Source organism: Rattus rattus, chromosome 4, assembly GCF_011064425.1.
Source record: "Rattus rattus isolate New Zealand chromosome 4, Rrattus_CSIRO_v1, whole genome shotgun sequence".
Taxonomy (NCBI): Eukaryota; Metazoa; Chordata; class Mammalia; order Rodentia; family Muridae; genus Rattus; species Rattus rattus.
Window position 1 is genome coordinate 136,813,918 of NC_046157.1, and position 26,538 is coordinate 136,840,455.

The 26,538-nt window shown below is 45.9% G+C and overlaps 1 protein-coding gene across 1 annotated transcript in view; it reads left to right on the plus strand.

The window, feature by feature from the left end:
• Nrp2 (neuropilin 2) overlaps window positions 1-11,065 on the plus strand; it is a 112,943-nt gene extending 101,878 nt beyond the window's left edge. Inside the window, exons 16-17 of the mRNA XM_032901197.1 lie at window positions 7,407-7,457; window positions 10,044-11,065. Of these exons, the coding sequence (XP_032757088.1) occupies window positions 7,407-7,457; window positions 10,044-10,348 (356 nt within the window). The 3' untranslated portion in view covers window positions 10,349-11,065. The remainder of the gene's footprint in view (window positions 1-7,406; window positions 7,458-10,043) is intronic.
• The last annotated feature ends 15,473 nt before the right edge of the window (window positions 11,066-26,538 follow it).

A 26,538-nucleotide genomic window follows, 5' to 3' on the forward strand; every position in this document is an offset into this window, starting at 1 on the left:
CACCAATGGACTGAGAATGATACCTTATTAGCCGCTGTAAAAATTATATTATTGAGTAACTCATTCTTACTTATAAGAATGTCTGAGCAGAGCCCAACTTATAACGGACATGTGTGGGGACAGAGTAGTAGAATTTGTTAACCTTTTAGAAAATACCCATTTAGTTTTGATTCTTCAGCCTGGTCTTCCCTCTTGACCAAGCTTGCATCAAACTGCTCTACCTGAGTGATGTTTCTTCTATGTTTACTTTATGGTTTGGGTAATAAAATGTCCCCAAAGGTTCATGTGTTAAAGGGAGAGATGACTGTCTGAAGGTACTGACTTTATCAATGGGTTAAGTCATTGGTAAGGAAATACTGAACAGGCTATTAGGATGTGGAATGTGGTTGGGAAAAAAATGTGTGTGCCCCTGAGCGGTGTATTTTGTCCTTCACTTCTTGTGTGTCTCTCTCTGCTTCCCAATGGCTACCACGAGGTGAAGAGTTTTACTCAGCTCTTCCTTTCTTGACATGTTCTCTGACTCGCTGAGAGCCCACAGTCATGGGACCAGTGACTGCCAACTAAGTCCTGTGGAACCATAAGGCAAAGCAAACAGCGCCCCCCACCCACCTACACTTTGTTTCTCTCAGGCATTTGGTCAGGATTGACAAGCTGACTGGCCCAGTACCTCTTGATTACTGGAACTCATGGATATAAGAAACGTCAAAAGTCCCACTAGAAAAAGAAAAAAATCTCTGGCATTTAGATTTAGAAGAATTATTTTCTTTTACATCTCTAGGAATGTGGGGTGGGAGGTAGAATGGTTTTCCCCTAAGATTCTCTGTGTCTTCCCCCACCATCTTTTCTTAATAGAACCTAGTCAAAGAAAGGGTGCAGAGAGCCAGTTACTTGTTGACACACCTACTTTGGGGGATGGAGAATATCTGGGTTTTCAATGACTTAGTTGGTTTTTTAAAAAATATGCCTTGTTTTATAATCCCATCCCTGTTATAAATGTCTCGCTGGCTGCACTTTTCTTATTTCCATGCCATTGGAGACTTCCTGGGCCTCGCTGCTCATCTGCCTTCGTGCCTGAAGGTGTTACTAGATCATTCTACAGCCTTCTCATTTGCAGTCAATATTCCCAAGCCTTTCAAGGGTTCCTTCGTAGTTTTTAACTACAAATAATAGAAAATAATGACTGCATGCAAGATGATACTCTCCCAGTCAACTCATCCCAACCTCCTTTGTCTTTTCCTAATGGAAGCCACATGGAAAAATTCCAAAACTTGTTTTTTTTCCGTGACCCTCCATACGTTTGGCTGTACCCTGAAAGATTAAAAAGAAAAATTCCGTGCTAAAGGATCTTCTGGGGGGCTCCTAAACTCAGGCCAAACCCAGTAAGAGACGAACAGCTCTCAAGTAGCCTGACTTCCCAATGCAGATTTGGCAAAGGCTGTAGCAGCATCTGAACTTCTGGCTTCTCACTGCAACTGGGGATGAACAAACTGAATTAGGGAAATTAAGTGTGGTGGGGAGGGAGAACCCTCAGCCAACACTAAATTCGAAACCAAATTAAACATTTTGAAGCGCCAAGAAATATCTCTTTAGTCCTCCATTATTTCTGGTTTATTGAGATCTCAGTGTTGTGCTTCCTGCTGGGAGAAAAATAGAAAACAGAGTGGCGGAGAGAATTTTCTGAAGGCGACTTCTACCTGAATGACCCATTGATTTAGCTGGCTGCTGCGGGGTGGGGAGGGGGGCTTCAGGAACTTGGAATCAAATCCAACAACAGCTCTCAGCAGCCCAAAGCATCTCCCAGATAAATCACCAGCCGAGAACAAGGTGCTGAAAATCCTTAGCTTGCTTTTGGTCTCGGGATGATTTGTTCAGTGGCTTCCTGCATTTTTCTACCTTCCTCAGTCCACTTCATCTGTAAAAGGGAAATGTTGACACCTGGGACCTTCACAAATGAAAGTGTCCAGAGGTTTCCTGTAAGAGGCTCTTGAGTTCTTTCAAAGCTAGTTGAGCGTAGCTTTAGTAGACATCAAGACCAGCTTTCTATAAGACGTTACTGCCCAGCCGCAGTTACGGTGGAGATGTAAGACCGTGCCACTGGGTACTCATTTCATCAGCTCCCGAGTGCCCAGTAACAGCAGCAAACGAGCAGGTGTTGAAAATGTGGAACTCTGTGCTCCCAGTGCTCTGTGCTTTCCATGTTCTTCAAAGTGACTTAAGAGAAGGCAGGGCTGGGAGAAGAAATGATCAGGGGTAGTGTGAATGACAGAACTCTTGTGTTTCGAAGTCTCCTTGTGTATGTCAACCCTCACCAGAAAGGCAGACGATGGGGGCTGAAGAGACCGATAGTTCAGCTGTTAAGAATGTGTACTGTCTTGTAGGTGTTCACAGCCACCTGTAGCCCCGGCTCCAGGAGATCCAATACCCTCTTCTGGCTTCTGTGGGCATTTGCAAACACGTGTATCATGCACTCATACAAGTACACATTAAAACAAAGCAAAATACATCTTTTTAAAGAAATGCTACTGATGGGATTCCAGAGCAGAAGGGCACAGAGTGAACTCAGGAAGTCAGGATAGGGAGGGGCTCTGACACCTAGGACCAATCAGAGGACCATCTGCTCCTGACCCGGAGCTCCTGTATGCCCATGCCACCTCTGTCCTGGTACAGAGTGATGCTTATGCAAAGTGGTTCTCTGAATGTCTTTGTCCCATGCATTGGGTGGCAAGTCTGATCTCATATACCCCTGCCCACAGTTGTCATGGAAGGGCCTTGTGGAAGAAAATCAATGTGTATCATGTTCTGAAATCATCCCATGCAAGTGACCCAGGGATGGACCGTCTTACATTATTTATCTAAAAGCAGCCAGCAGTTTGAAGCAGACTGCCCATTCCCCTGGCAATCCTGTGAAGTTCCTCGTACACAGAACGCTGTCAAGGCTGATACTCTCCCAGTAAACCGTAGCATAACAGGTGGAGAAAGCGAAGGCTGAGAATTTCCTGTTAGAAACTGCAGAAAGGCAAACTAATGAAGGTGCTAGCCTCCTCAGGGAGGGAGAAGGGGGGGCTACTGGAGAGGTCGTTGGGGGTTCCCAGCCTCAAGTAGGAGTGTCAAGGGGTGTCCCCCCCAACTAGCATGGGTCTGACAGTACCAGGCAGTATCCCAGGCCCCTTTAGGGAGAAACACTTTCCATTAGAGGAGGCTGCTTGTGACTGGGCATGGCTTCTCACCATTTGTGCTACAGTGCACAGTCTGCTAAGCCGGACACTACCATACTTGACCCTTCTAGGATGACTCTGAAGCAGTCCAGAGAGGTTTTAGTAACTAGCTACAGCATCTCTCTGTCTGAAACCCAGCATAACAACAGCTAGGCAAGATCTTGAGACACTCTGCGTCTTGTGACTATGGGCTCTTGACCCTGTAAAAGGAAGGGAGACCTGAGGAGGCAAGGTGACTCCTGGGCCTCAGTCGGATTTCCGTTGCAGCGTCAACGCGGCCAGGGTTTTGTTAGTTGGGTTGTTTTCATTCTGAAATGGAGGCAACTCTGCCAGTGCTATCTAACGGCTTTCAGTCCTCTGAGTTCGTCTCTTCATCTTACCACACTGGTCTGCAGCCACTGAGAGTGAGCAGAGCTCCGCCTCACTCGTAGACAAATGCAAGGTGGGAGATTTGCGGGTCACAGAGGATTGCAAACCAAAAAGCCAAAAGACAAATGTGTGGGTGAAAAGGCTGAGATGTGATCCTGACAGCCAAACAGATGGGGACATGGAGTGTCCCCAACCCCACCTTGCAATATCCTGAACTCTGCAACATCCAACTCCCACATCTTCCTAGCTGATAAGGGTCCAGCTTCATTTGCCTAATTCCTCCCCTGGGCTCCAGCAGCACTGTGGAGTTCCCTTTACAAATGCTTCATTTTTCCCTCATGCTATTCTGGTGGTTCTGTTTCCCAGTCATACTGATGCATCCTAATGGTAGAGACCAGATTCCACAGGTCTTTACTACCCAAATTCTACCCAAATTTCTTAGTGTGGTCTCTGGCCACCTAGTAAACCTTTATACGTGATGGCTGCCCAGTTGGTTAGGTGAGACTGTGCTTTGAATGTGGTTCAGCCTCCTCTTTCTGGGTGATGCCTGTCATGGAAATCTCGAAGCTCCAAACTTCAGATCACAAATAGAAAGTCCTTAGAAGATACCAGCAAAATGTGAGCCAGCCATCCAGCCAGGATGCTTGGTTTCTGTGGGATAGAGTGGAGAGGCCAGAATGATGACGCAGTTGGCATCACAAGTGTAAGGACTGGAGTTCAATCTTCAGAAGCCGCGTGAAAATGCTAGGTGTGATTATGTATGCGTCTAATCAGGCACTGGATATGGCGAGACAGATCTGGGGCTCACTGGCCATCCAGGCCTGCTGGACTGGCAAGTCCCAAGACAAGTGAGACTGTCTTAAAAACAAAACAAACGCCAAGAAAAGCAAGGCGGAGAGCCTCTGAGGAGTAATAATTGAGAATCCTCTTGCATCCATGTGGGTACACACACACACACACACACACACACACACACACACACACACAGGATAGGATAGAGTAGTAGAGATGTGTGTGGTAATACAGTGTACTCCCTAGAGAAACTGAACAAGTCTCAGTGTTCCCATTAGTTTGAGTGACCAAGTGAGAGGGTAGCCATTGCATTAGCCCTTGAGAGTTAGCGATCAGGCTCTGTGGTCAGACTGGCCTCAGGTTGACTCCACAGTTTTCCAAGAAGAAAACAGAGTCATGGGAGCACAGAGGTTGGAAGTAGAAATCCTGTGGGTGGTGCGATCTCTTGCAGACCTGTCCTGCTGTGCTGGGTGGTTCATTTCATTCTCCCGAGCTCACGCTCACAAACACACCTTACCACTAATACAATTTGGGATCATCTCCTCCAAACATTTCTCCCACTGCGATTAGATTCTAAATCCTTGTCATCTCCAACCTGTCCTTGGTTTCCCAGCTGGCACAGCATCCTGAGGCTGACATTTCTTCCTCCCACACAGCTGCTACCTCACTCCCTGCCTAGTGTTCAAACTCATCCTTCTTCCTGTCTCATGTGGGAGCCAGGACCCCTCCTTCTGGACTGTGTGACAGCAACTGCCCATCCTTCTCTTACTTTGTCTTTACCAGAACTCCAGAACCTCCTATACTAACCATCTTTTTCCAGCCTTCATCAAAGTAAATAAATTAATTAATTAATTAATAAATAAATAAAAGCATCCCCCATTTTACCTAGTGTGCACAACTGAGAAAGCAAGTGCCAGTGAAAGGCAAAGACAGTTTTGAGAGGAAAAAATCTCTTAATCAAATACAGATATCAAGAACATGAGCAAGGGGACTAGAGAAATTGCTATCAAAGTAAATTGCTTTTTTGTACAAATGTTCCTTTTATTTGGGTTTTCCCCAGTGTGCTATTCTCTCTTTAAGGCTTGGCGAACAGATGTGCTTTTGAAAATGTTGATTAACTTATCCTTTTCTTGACCCCTTCCCACTCACCCACATTCCTGGGATGGTGATTATTCCAAGAGCAGAGCTGAGCCGCTCAAGTGTCCCTTACCTTAAGTGGCCTTTGATTCTCCAGGTGCGGAATCTCAGCCGGGGTTGAGCGAGGGATTCCACTGAAACTTAGGAATGGGCCAGTTCTTAGGAAGCCGTCTCATCCAGTCCTCTCCCTCTAGAGAAGACAGGATGAGTAGGAAATGTCCTCACCGTCACTGGCATCCACGTGCCCTTTCCCTTCAAGACCAATGTCACATCATTCCTTTCTAGTCCATGATCAGAGTCTATGGAACAAGGTGGCATTCCAGCCTTCAAGATTTTTTCTGGTCTTTAACAGAGACCAAACACCTAAATCAAGTACAGGGCTTGGCCCCACAGCCACTGATAAGAGCCCCCAAGGTTCTTGCCCATGTCTGACTCACATAGTCTTATCCAGTATTCTGTATCCTCTGCTCATGAAGATGTTAAAACCTATGAGCATTCCATCAAAGTGATTAATTGTCAGGAATGTGAGCTTTTTCCAGCTTCCTCTTGTTTTTTCAGTACATAATCCTATTTTTAAAAAAAGGCTGGGTTGACTTTCATAAGCTCGCTGTGATCCCTGTGACAGACACCACCTGTGTCTTGTCCAATCATCTTCACATCTTCATTCCAAAGAAGCAGGCTGCTTTGTGGGGGCCTGGAGAATAATGGGCATCGAGGTAGGAAAGCTGGCATAGCCCACAGGTGCCAGTTGCTATGCTAAAAGCATGCCAGGAACAGGCTGGACTCACAGAGGACTAGCGCCACATGGCAGCGGCTCTTTTCTGCTGAATCTTGGCAGGTGGTTCCGGTGTCCTTTTCTAGAGGCCGAGGGGGTATGAGCATGCTTTAGCACTCTGGCCAGGAATGAAGAAGACTTTTAATATGATTGGAAATGAATAGATTTCCAGGGTGACCATGATAGATCCATCCTCAGTTCAGTTTACGGTCAAGGAGATGTTCTCTGATACATGATATCGATGAACAAGACATTCCATGTAGTCTACAGTTCCTCTCATTGCTACTTCGGCTCCTAGACATTTTAGGTGTCCTAATCAGCTCGAGACATGGGCAGAAATGAAAAGACCCTGCTTATTATCACATCTCTTTTTAGATGTTTTAGCATTTTAGATGCGTAATTTTCGTTGGTTCTGATTTCTACAAGTTGGACAGTTTTGTGCATAAAATCACCCATCTTGCACATCCCTCAAATTATCATATAAAAGAAAAAAGATAGGCAATGATCATACTGGAAAATTTCAGCACCAGTTAACTCTATTCAAGCCTGGACTAGTCAGATTGGGTGCCTATGTTTGATCTCTTGGTAAACAGTGGGGGAGAAAACAACACAAAATTAGCCTGGGATAGCAGCACATACGTGAGAGGGGAACACCAAGACGTTCTTCTAGTTCTTTTATAGTAAGCCCTCTAATAACGAAGCATGACTTTTTTCAGTTGTCCCATGACTTCTTATGTGCACACCAATGGGGAGAGGCAGTTTGCTGCCCTAAGTATGTGACATTGTAATGGTGGCTGGGGATATCCATAGTGCTGAGGGGCCTTCCTAGAAACCTCAGCGGGTAATGAATGACAGTTATGGAAACAGAGCCTACTTGCCACTGAAGATATGACCTTTCTTAGTTTGTTTTCTGGTCACTGTTGAAAGGAAGCTCCTTCGTAGGAGAAACAACCTAGCAGCGTGCATGCGAAATGATCTTACAGTGCGTGTGATTCTTTAGACCCTCACCACAATGGGAGCTGGGCTCAACAATGGTTGGCTCTTTGCCTTTTAGCTATGATGATAGAAAATCTGATAATTTGGTGTGTTTGTTTTCCTTTTTTTTTTTATTTTAATAGTGGACATCCCAGAAATCCATGGGGGAGAGGGCTATGAAGATGAGATTGATGGTGGGTATTACTATGATTTAACAGATAATCATGAAATTCAAACTTTGGTTATAAAAATGTCAACAAAAATAATGCTCTGGCTATTGGAGGACCCGAATTTAGAACTATTGGTCAGGAATACAAGTGGAAAGGACTCAGAAAAGAATGAAGGAGACATTAATTACTTTGCCAGGGTCAAAGCTCCAGATTTAGAAAGCTTACTGGATCCCCTTGGCCTAATCTGAAACAGGCCCCTATTTCAGGCAACTTTCTCTACGGATGGACTTCAAACCTGGAAAACCCCTTCAGAAGTGTAAAGTGAGCCCCTCTCTGCCATCACTGCTTGACCCCCATCCTCTTTGCTGTCACTGATTGACCCCCATGACCTCCTCCACAGAAAGGCCAGAGTGAATTATCTGAATGTGAATGGTCTCAGGCTAGCATGGGCAGCTCATCCCACTGCATACAGGAAACTTTGTAATACTATCCAAGATGCCAGAACTTGCTTATTGAAGATTTAGGGGTTTTGTCTACACTGCCCACCTTATATTTTCATATTTATTCCAAGTCGTAGCTTTGCATTTTAAATGCACATATTTCTGGAAGCTAATTCCAGAGTCTTGGGAGGGGGCACAAACACATAGGTGTTATTTCTGCCTTCAATGAAGCAGTGAAGCTCTCCTGGGCTTCTGGAAGTGCCTGGAGTGATCTCTGGGACCCTACTCACAGAATGACTTGAGACCAAGCCTGAACATTTAGGAGAACAGTTGCTTCTTACATGACCTTAATCAGAAACTTCAAATGTCATTATAGAAACTAGAGTGACAAACCCAAACAGCACCTTGTCAGCTGGCTGCAGGATCTCCTGCAAAACACACTCCAGTTCTCCTTTTATGGGCAAAAGCGTGCAACTGGCCTATATAGGAGTCTGCAGAAGATCAAACAGACGTGCTAAAGAGCAAGGCACGGGGTGGGCGGAAGATGCAGAACGCTGGCTCCTGGCCCTGTGTTAACTGCTTGTTCCCTGCCTGATGCCACTTACTGGTCACCAGGTCTTTCAAACCTCAGTTTCTGTACCTACTAATAAAAAGGAAGTACCCCTCTGCTTTCCTCCTGGAATTCTTAGGGGACCCAGAGGACATGAGTTCCACATGCAGTCATGCCTTGTTCCTACACTAGATATGTAAGGATGCCCTTTTCCTCAGGTGACTGTAGTGAGGACACAAGCTTGGTTGCTTCACTCACAGAAATTTATTTTCTTACAAGGCTGGTTCCTTCTGAAGGCTATAAGGATCTCTGTCTCTCTTTCTCTCTTTCTCTGTCTCTCTGTCTCTCTGTTTCTCTCTCTCTCTCTCTCTCTCTCTCTCTCTCTCTCTCTCTCTCTCTCTCTCCCTTCTATCCCCCTTCCTCCCTCCCCTTCTACTCCTTATCTAGATATCTCTATTTCTCTATTTCTATCTCTCCCCCCTTCTTCCTTCCCTTCTCTCTATCTCTATCTCTCTCTCCCTCCCTCTCTGCCTTCCTGCCTCCCTTCTCCCCCCCCTTCTCTTTCCTCCCTCCTTCTCTCTGGCCCATGTCTATGTTCTCCCTCTCCATAAGGGTACCAGTCAGATTGGGGTTAGGGCCCAGCCTAATGGTTTCTTCTTGTTGCTCAGCAAAGGCCTTGATTCCTAATAGGATCACATTCTAATAAAGCACTAAGAGTTTGAACTTAAACAAGAATGGTGGGGGGCAGCTTAACCTATACCAATAAAGTATACATATCAGGGGAGGTCTGAGGGCCAGAAAGGAGATTGGCTACATATATAGCCAGGAGTGCTAAGTGCAGAAGCTCACGCCATGAAAACAATCTCATCCAGTCCTTCGATTTAACTTGAAGCAGTCGGAAATGAGGGATGAGAAGGCACACGACGAAGTGTTCCTGAGACACATGGCCATCCTGGGCATTGCCAGGTGACCCCTGGGAGTCTGTTAAAACCTGAGGGTTGCAGGTACAGCCTACTGGTGATAACACCTGCTTAGCATGCATAAGGCCCTGGGCTTGATCATCCCCAGCAAAAACAAACAAACAACAACAAATCTGAACTTACATAATGTAAGTCAGCTTACTTAAGTCTCAGATACCTATCTATCTATCTATCTATCTATCTATCTATCTATCTATCATCTATCTATCATCTATCTATCGTCTGTGTATTTTATAGTACAGGGGATTGAATTTAGGACCCCATCCATTTTAGGCAGGTGTTCTGTCACCAACTATATCACCAGTCCTTAAAGAGCAAATCTGCAGGGGCTGGAGCTGCAGCCAGTTGGCAAAGCGCTTTGCTAGCATATGCTGAGCCCTGAGTTTGATCCCTAACACTACATAAAACTGGATATGCTGGTGAACGCCTTTAGACCCGCTACTCATGAAGTTGAGGCAAGTTCAAGGCCAGCCTAGGATACTCTTTACAAATAAAGTGATATAATATATGTAATTATTAGAGAGACAGAGAGAGAGAGGGGTAGAACAGAGACACACAGAGAGAACTTACTCTGTGCCTTGGGTCTGGGGAGCCTCACTTTTGTCTCCATGCCTACAATCTTGTGTGTTTTGTGCCGTAGATGACTATGAAGGAGATTGGAACAACTCTTCTTCCTCTACCTCAGGGGCTGGTGGTCCCTCATCTGGCAAAGAAAAGAGCTGGCTGTACACACTGGACCCCATCCTGATCACCATCATTGCCATGAGCTCGCTGGGTGTCCTGCTGGGGGCCACCTGTGCGGGCCTCCTCCTCTACTGCACCTGCTCCTACTCTGGCCTGAGTTCGAGAAGCTGCACCACACTGGAGAACTACAACTTTGAGCTCTACGACGGCCTCAAGCACAAGGTCAAGATCAATCACCAGAAGTGCTGCTCGGAGGCATGACCGATTGTGTCTGAATCGCTTCTGGCGTTTCATTCCAGCGAGAGGGGCTAGGGAAGATTACGTTTTTTTTTTTTTCCTTTGGAAACTGAATGCCATAATCTGGATCAAACCGATCCAGAATACTGAAGGTATGGACAGAACAGACAGGCCAGTCTAGAGAGAAAGGGAGATGCAGCCGTGAAGGGGATCATTGCCCACAGAGGACGGTGGTGGTCACGTTAATGCAGGAACCGGGCCCGTGTTCTCTGCCGGGACACAGACAGGAGCGCATCTCTTCGGAGTCACAGTTCTGTTTCGCTTGTGGGTTTGTTATGATTATGATTGCTATTGTTATATTTTATTCTTATTTTTTGATCTGTGAGCAACTCAAAGAGGCAGAAGAGGATGGCTTATCCGGGGCAGAAAGTGGAGAGATCGTCAATGGTCTCCATATCTCTTTCTTGAAAAGCGAAGGGGCTTTTCAGCCCTTCCGTCCTGAGAAACGGAACCTAAGAAACAAAAGCTTAGCTCACCCTCAGATGGCCTCCCAACTCAAGAGACTTGCTGGGGAGTGTTCATACCCTGCCAGCCAACCCTGGGAGCCGCCGTTTCCGGTCCTAGCATATTGAAGTAGGGTGTTATTGCCTTTAACTTTTTTTAATCCAGGGGAAGACTGCCATTTTAGGGTCAGCTCGAACAATTTTTTCTTATAAGATTTTAAGTAAACCAGAACAGAAACTTCATACATCAGAATCCATAGATACACCTCTATGGTTAGACACAGACAAGCCTTAAAGTGCTTTGATGACTGGGTGCCATTCCTTAATCTAGACCCAGAGTTTATGGCTGTGGGGTGTCCCTTGTGGGGCCTCTGCTGGTGGCTTTGCCTTTTCTTTTCCCTCCTCCTATTTGTTCTTCTACAACAAATACATATATTCACATGTGCACACAGCGTGCTCATACACGGTTCATGTGTGCTCACACCTGTGCACGCACGCATGCGCACACACACACACACACACACACACACACACACACACACACACACGCACACGGGAAGGGTGGAGAGGGAGGGAGAAAGGGCAGTATTTTGCAAGTCTCTATTCTTTGTCTCAGAGCAGAGGGAAAGAATAGCAAGGGAGGAGAGAGAAACGCAGCCTGTACTGGGAAGAGTGACCAGTGTGGACAGTGACATTTTGTTGAGTCAGTCTCCTTGATAGGTTAAGAACATTGATTTCTTGCGGGGAGACTACATCCTTACAGAGATGTGAGTGCAAGGCACGCACTTCTACCCACAAGTTTGCACGTGCTATGGATGGAGCTTCACACAGCTTCAACCTCAGGAGACCTCAGTTCTTATTCATACACATATGTGCCATGTACACAGAGAAAGACACACACACACACACACACACACACACGCACACACACACACACAGCAGTTCATGTGTTTTTTATTAAGTGCCTTGAAAACAATGAAGAAAAATGTATTTTCCTCTAGGTAGGAATCACCACTGTCTCACAAGTTAAGGCATTCCTCCTGCGTCTCCTGCCCCAGTGACTCCATTCCCAGCTCCCCTACCCACTTCTGACCCACAGCAGAATGAGTCTGGCTACCCTAGATGACTCCAGAAAGGGAGGCATCAGGAAGATAATGAAATTGCGTGAAGGATAAGATCGTCCTGATTAAGATCCAAACCTTGACTCTGTGTTAATGCCTAAAGATTGTCTGTGCCCTAGAAATACATTCTAAGCCCCACCAGTGTGTCCAGATTGTTGCTTATCAGTGGTAAACTGTCTGACCATTTCTGCTGCTGTGATCGCCCACAATTTCATTTGTCTTGTACACAGGCAAAAGGGGGAGGGTGAACGGGACTGGCTGTGGTCCTTTAAATGTTAACTTATGAAAACCCTAGTTCAGATGGTAATGTCGCAGTGTTTCGTATGCAGAGAGGGAACCGTCATACTGACAGATATTTTTTCCCGTGTGTGTGTGTGTGTGTGTGTGTGTGTGTGTGTGTGTGTGTGTGTGTGTGTGTGTCTTTCGCACCCTTGAGTTCTCTGTATCTACTGTGTATGTGAGTGGTAATGTGGGACTCGGTGCTGGTGTTGTGACTTTGACCTAGAGCCTGAGTGTTACTGCTGATCTGGGCACTCGTCGGCACAGTGGTAGAGGTGAAAAGTTCATTTGTCAAGCCCAGGGGCATAGCGTTAGGAGCCCTCTGAGTTGGGCATGCAGTAGAAGTTGGTATTTAGCTCGCCCTCCTCTTCACCCTCCCGCGCAGCTAGGATTCAGAAAGCTGAGGGTTTCTAAGAAGGAGAGAAGTGCCCACTCTGCGGGCCCTGGCCCTCACATGCCCAGTGGACCATTTTACCATAATTCCCCCTCCAAAGACCAGCCCTGTCTAAAGTTATGCGCAACTCAACCTGGATCCCTCTGCAAGTCCTGCATCTACTCACGTTGGTTGATTTGAGGCTCTGGGTGGGCCCTGAGGGCCAAACAGAAGCAGGGTCCCCAGGGCTACATGTGGATACCTCAGCAAGGCCAGAGGCTGGTCTGTGGTAAGATGTAAAGAAAGACAGCTGGGTCTGACTAACTTAGCCAGGGGACACCTTGGTGCATTTGTTATCTCCATCCGCAGGTAGGCTAGCTGGCCCATCTCCTTGAATTGTTCCCTTTGGGAAACTTAATTCACAGTATTGATCTCCCTTTTTGCCTTGTACTGAATGACACATTACCTCCACGCTCTCCTGGACTAAGCGGTCCACAGGGCCACAGGGTTGCTTTCTCTCTTTTGTGGGGATGGGGAGTTGACAGGAATGAGGGTCCAAGGAATGAGCATGAATGACAAGAAAACAAGGGGAACACTAATCTTTTCCAGGGTGTGCGGTTAAAGGTATTTGACCATTTGCTGGCTAGGCCAGATCACGGGAACTCGAGAGCTTTTACTGTGATTCTTCAATGTAAAAAATAAAACAATGTCAGACTGTGTTTATATGATTTGTATAAAGCCTTTTTAAGATTACTATTTAAATAAACATTATACCAGAACTATTTTTCCTGCATTGTCTTTATTGAGGACAAAGAAAGCTGAGACTTGAGTGACCAGATTGTCTCATGTGCTGGAGACTTTTCTGGATTTTACCACTCACAGTTTTGTGTCCTGGGAAATGCTTCATGTTAGTCATCTCCGACAGGATACTATAGATCAGGTGACTTAGACTTAACCATTTAATGCTCTCAGCGCTAGAAGTTGAGATCAAGTTCAAGCAACTACTTGGTGTCTTCCTAACTTGTAGACATGCCTTCCCTTCATGTGTCATATGGCCTTTTCTTTGTGAGTTTCTTTGTTTCTTCTAAGAGTATTAACCTCATTCTTGCAACCCAGTCTAAACAGAACTATTATCTAAGATCCCACAACCTCCTAATACCATGTCAGAGGAAGTTAGACTCTCAATATATGAATTTGGAGAGAATACAAACACCCTTGATTGTGAATGAACTGAGATGGTTGGTCATTCTCTTGGGACAACATCACTTGACACTGGAAATAGTAGGTTGGACAACTTGCTGGCATTTTATAAAGTGAAGATATTCTGAAGTCAACCAGCCAGTTGGAACACCTAACGGTAGGTCTTACTGGGAACACTTCTGGAGTCTTGATCCCTCCTACTAGGCTTCCTTTCTTGGCTCTGCCATCTCAGATTCCTTGCTGCTCCCTTTCTTCTTTGACTTGATCCTCAACCTCTCTGATGGCCTCAAGGCCTAGGAGAGATCTCCAGGCACGGCCCTGGGCCAGCAGCACCGGGATCAGTTGGCACTTCCTTGAGATGCATACTTTGGGTTCTATCCCGGATCTAATGAATCAGAAACTCTGGGGACAGAGCCTAAGCATTTTCTATTTCAAAAAGCCCACCAGGGAATCCTGTTGCTCTTTCTGTTTTAGGAACCACTGGTCTCTAGTCCGGGTATTCTTCTCTAATTCAATATATGAGTTCCAAATGTTTTCTTCCATTTTATGAGTTGTGTTTTCATTTAGTTTTTATTTTTCGATTATTTCTTTTAGTCTTGAAATTATAGTTACATCATTTCCCCCTTCCCTTTCCTCTGTGCTCTCTTTTAGATTTATAGTCCCTTTTTTATTAACTGTTGTTACATGCATATGTGTACATACATATATATTCCAAATATAACCCACTCTGTCTGTATAACGTTACTTGCATGTGTGTTGCCAGGGCTGACTACTTGGTATTGGATAACCAATGGGTGTGCTCGTCCCAGGGGAAAACTATTTCTCCTGCTCTCAGAATTCCTTAGTAACTGGTAGTTCTCTGTGTAGCGTTTAGACTGTGTGGTTTTCCCCCCAACCACACTAACATGTTTATTGGTGTTGTCCTGTTCAGATCATTTTTAAGGAGTCGTGTTGCTGAGACATGATGGGTGGAGCTTCTGACACTACTAGGAGATACGATCCACAGCGAGCTCTCCCTGTTCCTCTGGCTCTTATAATCTTCCTGCCGCACCTTCCACAACATTCCCTGATCTTTGGGTGCAGGAGTGCTTTGTAGAGATGTCCCTGACTGAACTCCACAACTCTACATTGGGATTGCTTGTGGTTTTCTGTAATGGTCTCCATCAATTGCAAAGGGCAGTTTCTTTGATGAGGGGTTTACACTTCCCTGTGGATCCAGCGCCCTCTTCTGACATCCTCAGGCACCCGCACACATGAGCACACAGACATCTCCACATACATGTGGAAAAAAAATAATGGCAAACCTTTAAAGAGGGTTTAATAAAATCCTGATGTGCAATTGAATAACTGAAAAGACTCATACAATATGATTTGGCCCAAAAGGGAATAAAATACCAGCACACGGCAAGGCAAACAAACAAACCTACCACATGTCTAAAGGAAGTGAATATCCTGGGTCAAGAGGTGGAGGGCTGTGAGGAGCTGGGAGATAACTCAAGAGGCTTAGACCCAGGGGCAGATGCAATGCCATGCTTTATCCATTCTGGATGAGAGCACATGGTCTTCATCCCGAGAACATTTATATAGAATCACACAAGTGACTTCTCGCCGGAACAGGTTACAAAACAACCACAGCTATCGATTTACTTGTTGTTCCCCCAGATATCCAGCAGCTGCCAGGTTAACTAGGTCATTCTGGATAGCACCATGTTGTCTAAACCTTGATCCAGCCCTTAGGCTTCTAGTCCCTGCAGCCTACCTCTATTAGATGCAGGCACTGTCAGAATGGGCCCAAGGGGGATATTCCTGGTGGGAAACTGTAGTCTGTGGCAGCAGGAAAGGAAAGAACATGTGGCCTGTAAACCGGCTATATACCTCTATAGGTTAGCATGGTCCGCTGTAGAGCCGTGGAGCTGGCCTTGACACTGTTCTAAGGGCTCTCCAGTCAGCTTTGGGTCGTCTGCACCTCTGCGGCTATGTCTCACGGAAGTAGATGTTACATGTCTTTGATTACCACAGGTAATATCTTATAACACCCGTCCTCACAAAGGGAACCGGAACAACCCAGACTTTGAACAATGAAGGCAAAAGGAAGCCAGATACACTCCAAGGCAGTACTGTTAAGTTCCCACAGAGGATGATTCACCAAGCACAGCCAGGTAGAGTTTTACGATGACCCCCTCCCTGAGGAAGCTGTAAACCAAAGCCGAATTTGTCTCATCCTAATGCTTTTTTCAGACACACACACACACACACACACACACGCACACACACAAAAAGGAAATTTGACCGGATTGTTTTATTTAAGAAATGTTTTTGAGCACTTCCTGACTTGTCATACTCCAGTAGAAGAAAAAAATACACACACACACACACACACACACACACACACACACACACACACACAAAAGCACACAAAAGCACACAGCACACAGAGAATCAGGATTGCTTACGGGAGCTGCAGCAATGGCAATTAGCAGGTGCCTCTAACAGGCAGGATTACTGTCTCTAAATAAGTCATCAAGGAAGGCCTCCAAGATGCTGCTGTTTATGCTAACTCCTTAAGGGAGGGGGAGGAGCTAGAAAAAAATGCCTCCCAGACAGCTGCTCAGATCCTTCTGAAGCAAAAGAGGTCAACGCCTTCCCAGGACACAAAGCAGTCAATTAAGAGTTTGATTCCAGAGGGCATAGGTCACCCTGGAGCCTGAGGGTCAGACTGAGGAGACACCCTCTTATCTGAATGAGTCTGTGGCTTCCTTCATCTTCAGAAGGAGCAGTTACCCTCTCACTCCCAGCCCTTGGAAGGTCACCTCAGCCAAATCTGCAACTTCTCTCTGGGCCCCTCCTGTGATCTTCATGGACTTCACAAGCCTCCTAAGACCTGGGCTTCCATCAAGTTACTGACCTCTGTAACAGGAACAAAGAGTAAAATGTAAGCACATCTCTCTCTTCCTTTAGTCGAGCTTTGGGTATTTTTAAAATCTTAATAAACTAATAACATCTCCTGGTTGCTAGCCATCTAGTGTTTACAGAAGAACTTTTTTTCTTATCTATATCCTTCTGGAAATGTTTATGAGATCCACAGAGGAGGCAGGCCAGTAAAATGCAGTTGGAACAGGCCTATGCTTCAGAGAACAGGACCCATCTGGACGCTAAGGCTGTCTCTTTCCTACACATTGATGGTGGGGATGGAGTGTGGGAGGGGACCTAGAAACAGCAGTGGCCTGAATCTATTCCCATTCTTACAGGCTTTAGGCTATAACTCCTGGCCCAACTAATCAGAACCCCTTCCAAACAAATGTCCCTTAGGGGATAGCATGTGAAGTGGAGTTAGGAACAGAGAGAAGAATTAAGAACTGCTACCTGTTGTGGGTCCTCAGATAGACACTGTTGTCTTGCTAAGGGACTCACAGTAACTACAATGCCCATTCGCAACAACAGTTAATCAGGCAGGGTCCTAAGTGTGCAGGCAAAGGCCAAGCTTGGCCCCGAATTCCCACTTCTCAATACTCCTAAGCATTTCTTGTGGATCCCACCCCATGTACTAGACCAGTCCTCCTGTATTCCCAGGCTTTCTCCGTGACTATGAGAAGAGGCTCTTGGCTGAAAAAATAGTGCTTCCACGTCCTCCCTGGAGACCCCAGCAAGAAGCCTCAGAGGGAGCCATGATCCAAATTTGTTTCTGCAGCTTATCCAGAAATGACACCTGCTTGCTTTCCCTTCCCTGCCAGGGAACAAACCTGGAGATCACGTGTGTGTGTGTGTGTGTGTGTGTGTGTGTGTGTGTGTGTGTGTGTGTGTGTGTGAGTGAGAGAGAGAGAGAGAGAGAGAGAGAGAGAGAGAGAGAGAGAGTGTGTCTGTGAGGATGCTCATGTGTGGAGAGGCAGCCTTCCTGTCCTCACCGGTTTTCAAGGGCTATAAAAAGTAACAAACAAAAGATAGACTCCTTTGCTAAAGAAATGTGGGGGCCTCCTTCTTACCCCTTCTTCTAGCACCCTGCAACACCGATGTAGCACATTCAGTACTCAGTGGAGAACCCACAGGGCAGGACCAGAGCAAACAAGCCCAGACGCTGGTCCTGTCTGATCCCACGCACACACAGGAGCCCCAGCCTCTACAGAGAGACCTCAGTCTCTGGAGAAAGTAAAGTCCTGGGGTCAGGCCTGGAGATGTGAGAATCTGGGGAGTGCCCGTGGGAAGCCCTTCACCAAACTCCTCACTGAACCAGCATTGGACCATGGACCCACCTCCACGCCCAAGCTCAGTCTCTCATGGAAGTGTGAGGCAGCCTGCAGCCTCCCTGGCCCTCTGCCTGCCTCCCCGAGTCTCTCAGAGATGTCTGCACAGCCAGGTTGCAGTGGTTTGGAGAAAAGATCCACTAATAAATCTCCCCAAGAAGCCGGTGACTGCTTCCGTCTTGAACCAAAATACAGCTTTCCCCGCATGCCCTGTCTTGCTGACCAGGTGTGCAGGTGGCCACATGCAGCTCTGTTACCCGGCAGTTCAGCTTGACCACGCCGGCCTGCTTATCTCTCCCCCTTCCCCTCCCCCTGCTCTCCTCTTCTCACCCCTGCTTGAGAATTCCTGTCTTTCTTTGCAGCCAACTGTGTTCAAGACCCGGGGGAGTTCAAAGAACTCTCCTAAGGTTTTGAAGTTCCCACTGTTGCTAGGATCTTAAGCGACCAGGGTTCAAGAATCAATTCCGCCTCTAATTCTGTAACCTTCCAAAGCCGTGACTCACTTGCCTTAGCTTGCTAGTCTGTAGGCTGGGATTTGGGCTGAGGGAACTTTGATCTCTGACTTCCAGGAGTGTTTGGGTGTCTGAGCTATAGAAGCCAGAGAGGAGAAAGCTTCACAGACGCTGTGTGTAGATCCCTGAGAGTCTGGACCCATGACTCCCTACAAGGAAGTAGTCACTACTGGTTTCTGTTTAGCCACGGTTAAATAAAATATTCAAATTAGAATTCTGTTGAAACAGCTGAAATGTTGCCAGAGTTAGCCAATCAAAATGGCCCATAGCCCAGGCTTGCTGCCTACCAGGGACCTAGTCACCACATGTAGACAAATGCAGATCTTAGCCCTCATCAAAAAACAAAACAAAACAAAACAAAACAGAAAACATCTTTGTACAGCAGAAGCAAACAATTACAGAAAACCACAACCAGTCAAAATGCAGAGAACCAATCATGGGGTGCCCAGCCCCAGCTGATACATCTACAACACATCCCTACACTTCAGGAAAGATCAAGGAAGGGGGGGGGGTGTGAGAGCCATAGAACCAGGAAGTGTGCTGTAAGGTTTTCGTTCTAGCTATGACAGGGACGCTGTACCCATGAAATCTCAACATCATGGCTCTAACTAAGACCTTACCAAGTCCAGCACTGGTTGACAACCCCAGGTAGGTGGGGGAAAGCCTGTGGGACCTCACCCTAGATGAATACCTACAAGCAATTAATAACTGCTAAGAGAATTAGACTGCTCCAGGAACAAGCTCCTTGGTTGCTTATCCAATACCAAGTGGTCAACTGGAGACCCATATATACACACAGGCAGTGAGTGGAATCAGGTGGAATTTGTACTTATGCTTTTATATGTATTTGTAACAACAATGGCTAAGAAGAGGAGACCGTGAATTTGAGAAGAATGGTAGAAAGAAGGAAAGAGAGGGGGTTTAATGGTGTAGTTACATTTTAACTTAAACATTTTTAATGGCCCATGCAGCCATTAAGGAAAACAGTACAGCGATTCTTCCATATGTTGAACAGAGTCACCACATGGTTCAACAGCTCTACTGCCAGGTGTATATCCCCTCAGTAATTGAAAGTCCAGACTCAAGCAGATCTCCTGTAGCTATGTCCAGGACAGCATCATGCTCTATGGCCAAGGGGTATAAACACACACATGCCCATAAACAGGTTAAAGATTCAACTATTATATACAATGGAATTTTATTCAGCCTAAAAAGAATGGCATCCTGACACATAGTACATGAATGGATTTTGAAAATATTGTGCTAAGTAAAATAAGCCAGGCACAATAAGACAAGTGCTTGAGGTTACTTACATAACGCTAGAGAGCTCCAGAGGTGGGGAGAGAGGAACAAGCATTTACCGTTAAGGGGTATAAAGTTAGCTCTGAGAAAGCTCTGGAAATGGGTCATGGTTACACAACACTGTGAGGGCTCTTAATACCAATGAGTTGTATATTTCAATGGTTAAAGCAATGTAAAAATATTGAATTATGTCTTTTTATTATTGTGATATGTGCATATCCTGTGTGGGCACATAAAATGCATGTATGTGGGTGTGTGTGTACATATGTACACATGGTGTTTGTATTCATGTGTACGTGTGCGTGTGTATGCATGTGTGTGCTGGCCTGAGTGTACTCACTCCTGTGTGGCACAATGCAGGTTGGAAATCAGAGAATAACTTTCATGGGTTCCAGAGATGAAATTTCAGCAGGCTCAAACAGCAAATACTTTTACTCCATGAGCCATCATGCTAGCCCATCATATTTTTTTTCTAAGCATCTTGCCTCAGAAATTGTAACGCACAGGATGTATTTCAACTAATCTTTGTTCAGGAGAAATTCAGATTTAATTGGGTACTTCACATTTTATCTGGCAATATTGTTTCAGGAGCTTCCGTTCTACCAAAGATTTCTCTAGAACCCAAGAGCCGAAGTATTAAAACAAGCAAACGAAATAGTGTTGGTGGTCTGATTAGAGTGAGTGTATAAAACCAGGGCAGAAAACAGGGTGGGGGGAGTAGTGTTTACCCTAATTATAGACAACCACAGAGAGGCCACCGAGTGACTCCCTCAGCCCTGCTCACTCCCTCAGTGGAGAGGTAGAGATTAGAAATCTTGGTTGGTTTCCCATCTGTTGTTTAGGCAGCATGAGCCACAAACGCAATAAAAGCTGGTTATAAACCCTTTCTTACAATCTGACCACGTGGTTAGAATTACAGTTGCAGATGGTGACACTCACACATGTGACTCAGACGATAGCCTCGTGCCCCACCATCACCCCAGAGTCTGTAAGAACCCATGGGGTGTCCAGATGTCTAATGACACCGCCATTTGCACCCATGCCTTCAAGAAGAAAGACGCCGTCTGCGCAGCTCACTGTGCTACAGGAAACAACAGGTGCAGTAGTCAGAGGCCACTGCGAAGCCATTTGGACCCAATGCTGGGGCTTAACATAGCAAGAGTGCCACCGGCGTGGCATGCCTACGATAATCTTCCCCAGGAGATGGGCCTGGAGTCACATCACAGCCCCCACTGCCGTTCCAGGTGGTCCCACCTACTCCTTCTCTCAACAGGAAAGGCAGCTGGGGAGGGCATCTCTCAGAGATGGGTCATATCCAACTCATTTTCCCTAGGTGCTGACAAGTCACTGTGAAAGTCTGGAAATGTGTAGCACAGCAAAAATACGCAGGTCACCATGCACTGGTGAATGATTACCAGAAGAGAAATTCATTATGTGGGGGCTCTTGGCTCCGATCACGGAAGGGCGTGTTACATTAACAAGATGAAAGGTCCCTGAGGTTCTCTCCCCAGTGCGGACTCCACTGCTTACCACGATTTCAATTTCTGTTGCTTCGTGGGATCAGAGCCCAAAGGCGAGAGAAGGTAATTTAGCTATACTAATCAAAAAGGGGGTCACTGATAGCCAACACCAACTGAAGCTTATAACTTACAACTATGTGCGAGTCTTTCTTCTGACCAGCACCAGAAGTCTTTCTTCTTCTTTCTATGACCACGGAAGTCAGGCACTCGTACCTAGGTCCAGGCAGAGAGGGTTTTTATCTTTAAAGGTTCAACTTGCTTTCCAGGGTGCATAGACCTCCCTGAAGATGAGCCCAGACATCAGAATATCATTCCTGAGGGTATACAGGGTGGGGGATGTGCTTTTTCCCTACATTGATGTAGATCCCGGCAGGCCCAACATGTAAAGCGAGCTGAGGCATGCCAAACGTCAAAGATGAGGAAGATACACCAGGCTTCCCTCGGCTCTAGACCAAGTCTGGAGGTGCTGAAGAGAGAGAGTCCTCATTCTGGTGGCTAGAGGAATCAGTAAGTTTCACATCCTTGCCTCTAGGAGCTGCACATGCGATTTTAGTGCCTTTTTATCATCTAGTCTCCACTTTCTACCCTATATATAAGAAAGTAAGGCGCTACGACTAGGTTAGCCAAGAAAGGTCCCACAAAAAAATGAATGGGTCAGCAGCTCTCCCTAAGTCATCTTTCTACCTCTTCTCAGACACGGTGAGGCCAACTGGAGCGAGCTCTCTAAAGTTGAGTATAGAGCCAAGCACGGGATACACAGTGCCTTGACTAGGACAGGACTCCCAACAGAAGCCTTCCCAGGCAGACCCAAAAGCCCAGTAGGAGGCTTGGCCTGGTGTCCAACCTTTCACCTCCAGACACTGCTGCTGCAAATGTCAACCAAAAGTAAATAAGTCAAGCTGGGCACACTCACCAGCCAGAACAATGTTAAATATTAAATGTCCTCGGTAGCAGCCCGTCCTGAAAGCTGCCATTTTGTTCATTATGTGGCTTTCTCCGGGCTCAGGAAGAGAGACTGCATCTCCCAGAGCGCACTGTGGAGACCTGCCCTCCTCCCGCTCAGCACTGGGGAAGCCTTCAAAGCTCTTCAATTTGTCTGAGCCCCATCCATCTTTAATGTCACATTCTGCATTTTCTCCTCTCTTCCTTTCTCAAAGCAGCCAAAAGAGAAAATGTCACTGCATCTGGGGCCAATTCAAAAACCAGGCTTAGATGAAGTTCTGTTTCATTCTCCTGGGGCCCCCATGTTTTAATCTCCCAGGGAACCTTTAGGGGGTACCTCAGCATGCCCTTCCCTGTGTCCACATCTCTCCTGGGACTGTGTCCTTCACTAGCCCCCTCCACAGACTTCTGTGTGACTTCAGCACTCATGAAGAGGAAAACATATTGGTGTTTACGGAGAAAGGGCAGGAAGGAGGGGGACCACAGGGTAGGCTGTCACCACACCCATCAATTCCTGATAGAGATTGGGAGGTTGAGCCGCTAATGCAAGCACATATGCCCTGTGCTTCCTTTTAGAAACTGTATTCCCCAACTTAATCCAAAGCACAGACTCCCTGGCTGTGGAAGGAACGCTTGGGGCCATGGTCTGGGCCTCCTGTGGTACTCGTTTCCCTTCCGGGTTTTGAAAAGCCCAGTCAAGCTGTGCAAAGGCAAGTGGCAGCTCAGATGAAGATGACAGTCAGAATGCATTCATGACAACCCCTCTCCCCTGCCACTAGCCTCACCCAGGAATAGAAAGCTGATGCTCTTGACTGATACTTAAGAGGGTGGCTGTCATCACGGAGGACATGGGAGGAAGATAAGGGACTCCATCAGTGTCAGCCCAGGCCCGACACAACACAGTCATAAATCACTTTGGTTAAGATTCTCAGCTTCTAACTCAGAGAAGGGCAAGTAGGTAAGAGTGAAATAGGAACACATCACTGTGTAGACAGACGACATGTTTGGTCTCTACCCTGGGACAAAGGGCAGACTGTTAGAGCTTTGCTCATCCATTCTCAGGCCAATCAGATACATGTGTGCAGCAGGCAAACCTGAGCACCTGAGTTTGATCTCTAGAACCCATGAAAGCTGTCCTCTGACTTCCATACATGTACTGTGGTACCCAAGTACACACACACACACACACACTATACGTATATATACATACATATACAAGATAATTATAATAAAATTTAAAATGTGATAAAATCCACATAATGTATCAATTATTACATTAGGAGATAGATTGATGATGAGGTAGATAGATGATTGATAATAGATAAATGATAGATTAGATATAGATAAATAAATGATAAATAATGATGATAGATGATAGATGGATAGATAGATGATATATTGATAGATGATAGATTATAGACAGATGATAAATAATATGATAGATGATAGGCAGGAAGATAGATAGATAGATAGATAGATAGATAGATAGATAGATAGACAGACAGACAGATAGAAAAATGGATGGATGATAAATAGGCCAGCATCCCAGGATGACTGTGCGGACAGCTTTCTTTCCTCCTGCTCCCACCCACGCCATCCAGACAGCGGTGGATGCTCTGGCTCTGGTCCCCTGAATGATGTGGAGCTTGTGGACTCTGGTGCTCTGCATTTGCATGAGAAGGGATTTCTCCAATCACAAAGCCCCAAGACCTTCAGCAACACTCAGCCATACTCCAATGAGGTTAGCGCTGGCCAAACCCATTTTAGAGGTTGTCTTTCAGAATTTGTTACTTAGACAATTAAAAAGAAAAAAAACACCTTTGTTTGTGTGGGGTTTTTTGTCCAGGGTAAAGAGAATCTTAAGTTGCAAATAATGAAGGAATTAGCGATTAATTGTTAACAGGTGTGGGGGCGAGGCCATCTACGGATTCTTAGCCCCCTCCCTTTCTCTCTTAAGATCATTCTTTCTTACTTTAATTAATTTTTTGCCACCTTAGCACTTCTCTTATCAAATATTCTTAGAAACTAAACAAATAGAGTGTACTGAGACCAAAGTACTCAATATGGCGTTTAATTGGAATTGTAGCCTGTTTTCCCCCAGTGTTTTTCTCAGGGTACCTGAAAGTTTTCCCCAGCAATGGAATTGGATGCAAGAAGCGCATTTTTAGCATCTAGTTAATCTTCCTTTCAGGTGCCAAGGGCATGGCTTGATTGAATCAACGAAACATAAGCCACTGAGTGGTTTGTGGTTTCTCATGCCTGCAAAAAGAAAAGAGGTGCTAAGATAGTGCTGTCGATCTTTTCTCTGCTCGCTTTGCTGGTCGTGTGTGTGTGTGTGTGTGTGTGTGTGTGTGTGTGTGTGTGTGTGTGTGTGTGTAGGAGCTGCACACATGTCATGGGTGGCCTGTCCATGAATGATCAGGTTTGGAAACTGAGGCATGCCCCAGCTTTCTGAAACCTATTGCATTACTGCTCGCCACCATACAAGTGTGTCAGGGGCAAGTGAGTGTCAGTCTGCATATATCCATTCAAATCCAAGACACAGCAAGGGAGGGAGACAGCCTGGTCACACACCCATGCACTAGCCGCTCAGGGAATGGGGACTATCTGTTCTACCCTTCCTGCTCAGAATACCATGGTGCAGCTAAATTCCCAACACACAGAACTAGTTCCTGAGTGAGTGAGCTGCCAATCAGGAGGGACTTCGGGGACTCAGGTCTGTACCAGAGCCAGAGCTCTGGCTGCTTCAAAATGAGTTTCAGGTTTCGGGATGCTGCCCTGGTACTGTCCCACGGTCCTGAGATTCCTGAGGAAGGAGGGCCCTCATTGTCTCCCCGAAAGCAGAGAATTGTTCGGCCATGACCACAGACCCATCCAGAAATGATGATTTGTAAGAATGTACAGGAATGGAAGAGGAGTTTTCAAAATGTGTCTCTGGTGGCCATTGTATCATTTGGCCCGAGGCATTTTCTTCCAGATTGGAGTCGACAGAAGTGATGTACTGTGACTGATGGAGCCCAGATGGCATCACACCAGCATGGCAGGAACAGGACAGGGGTACCCCAGTGTGGGACGACGGGAAGGGGATGTGTGTGGCAGGGCTGTGGCTAGTCAGTTACTTGGTAGAGGGACAGGATGGTATTAGAGGGCATCTACATCTGCAGGTCACAAGAGACATCCAGCCAGGGAGGGGATTCCCTGCAATATTCCTCCTATTTTCTTTCTCACAAGTTTGGAAACATCAAAGGGTAGAAAGTGGGAATTGGAATCTAGTGAATTCACAACCTAACTAGAAATGGAGCTTTTAAGATTCCCCAGGACTACTGGGCAGCTCTAAACATTAGTCCTTTATGTGAGACTATGAAAAGAACCTTCAGGGCACATGTTTAGGCAAACAAACAAACAAACACCAGGGGAAGTACAGGCCATATATTTGCATGGTCCAAGGCAAAATGAAATTATCTTGTTCAAAATTATCCAGAATTTTAAATAGCCAGATGTTATGGCACGGACCTGTAATCCTAGCACTAGGGAAACTTAGGAAGATGACAGTTCCTGGCTAGCCTGGGCTACATAGCCAGATTCTGTCTCAGAAAGGAAAAGGGAGAATTTCAGGACAATATTAACCAAACAGTGCATTCCAGCTCCCAGGACGTCAGGCCTCCTGGTTCTCGTTCCTACAGCCCTGAAGTGTCGTGTAAATAGTAAGGAGCAAGGCTTACCAATGAAGGCAAGGAGGGGGAGAATTTCCACCAAACATCTACTTAATTTTTTTTTTTTAGTATTTCTACCATTGTGAATGAATTAGCTACAAAAAACAAACAAAAACAACAATAATCACAACTAAGTAAGAAACCATTGTTAGGACTGCAGAGATCCTCGGGTTATGTGTGGTTGTATGCTGGATGGAAAGAAGTTCATTAGGTTATAATGACTAAAGCAGGACCTGCCCTCCCATAAGGAATTGCCAACGGATGTAGATTCTAGGAAGCCCAATGAAACAGAAATTGTTACCTATCAAGTTTCCCTCTCCCCAGGAACTTTGCTAGGCTCAGGCCAAGGGGGCTAATGCTATCTCCAAGTCTCACTAGATGCAGGAGCTGGGTGGATGTATTAGAGATAATAAGGTACTTCAAGTTTACACTATCCACAAACTCTGCTGCATTTCCAGCATAGAGCAACCTAGGGAAGAGAATTAAACAGGCCGTGCTCCCAAACCACAGC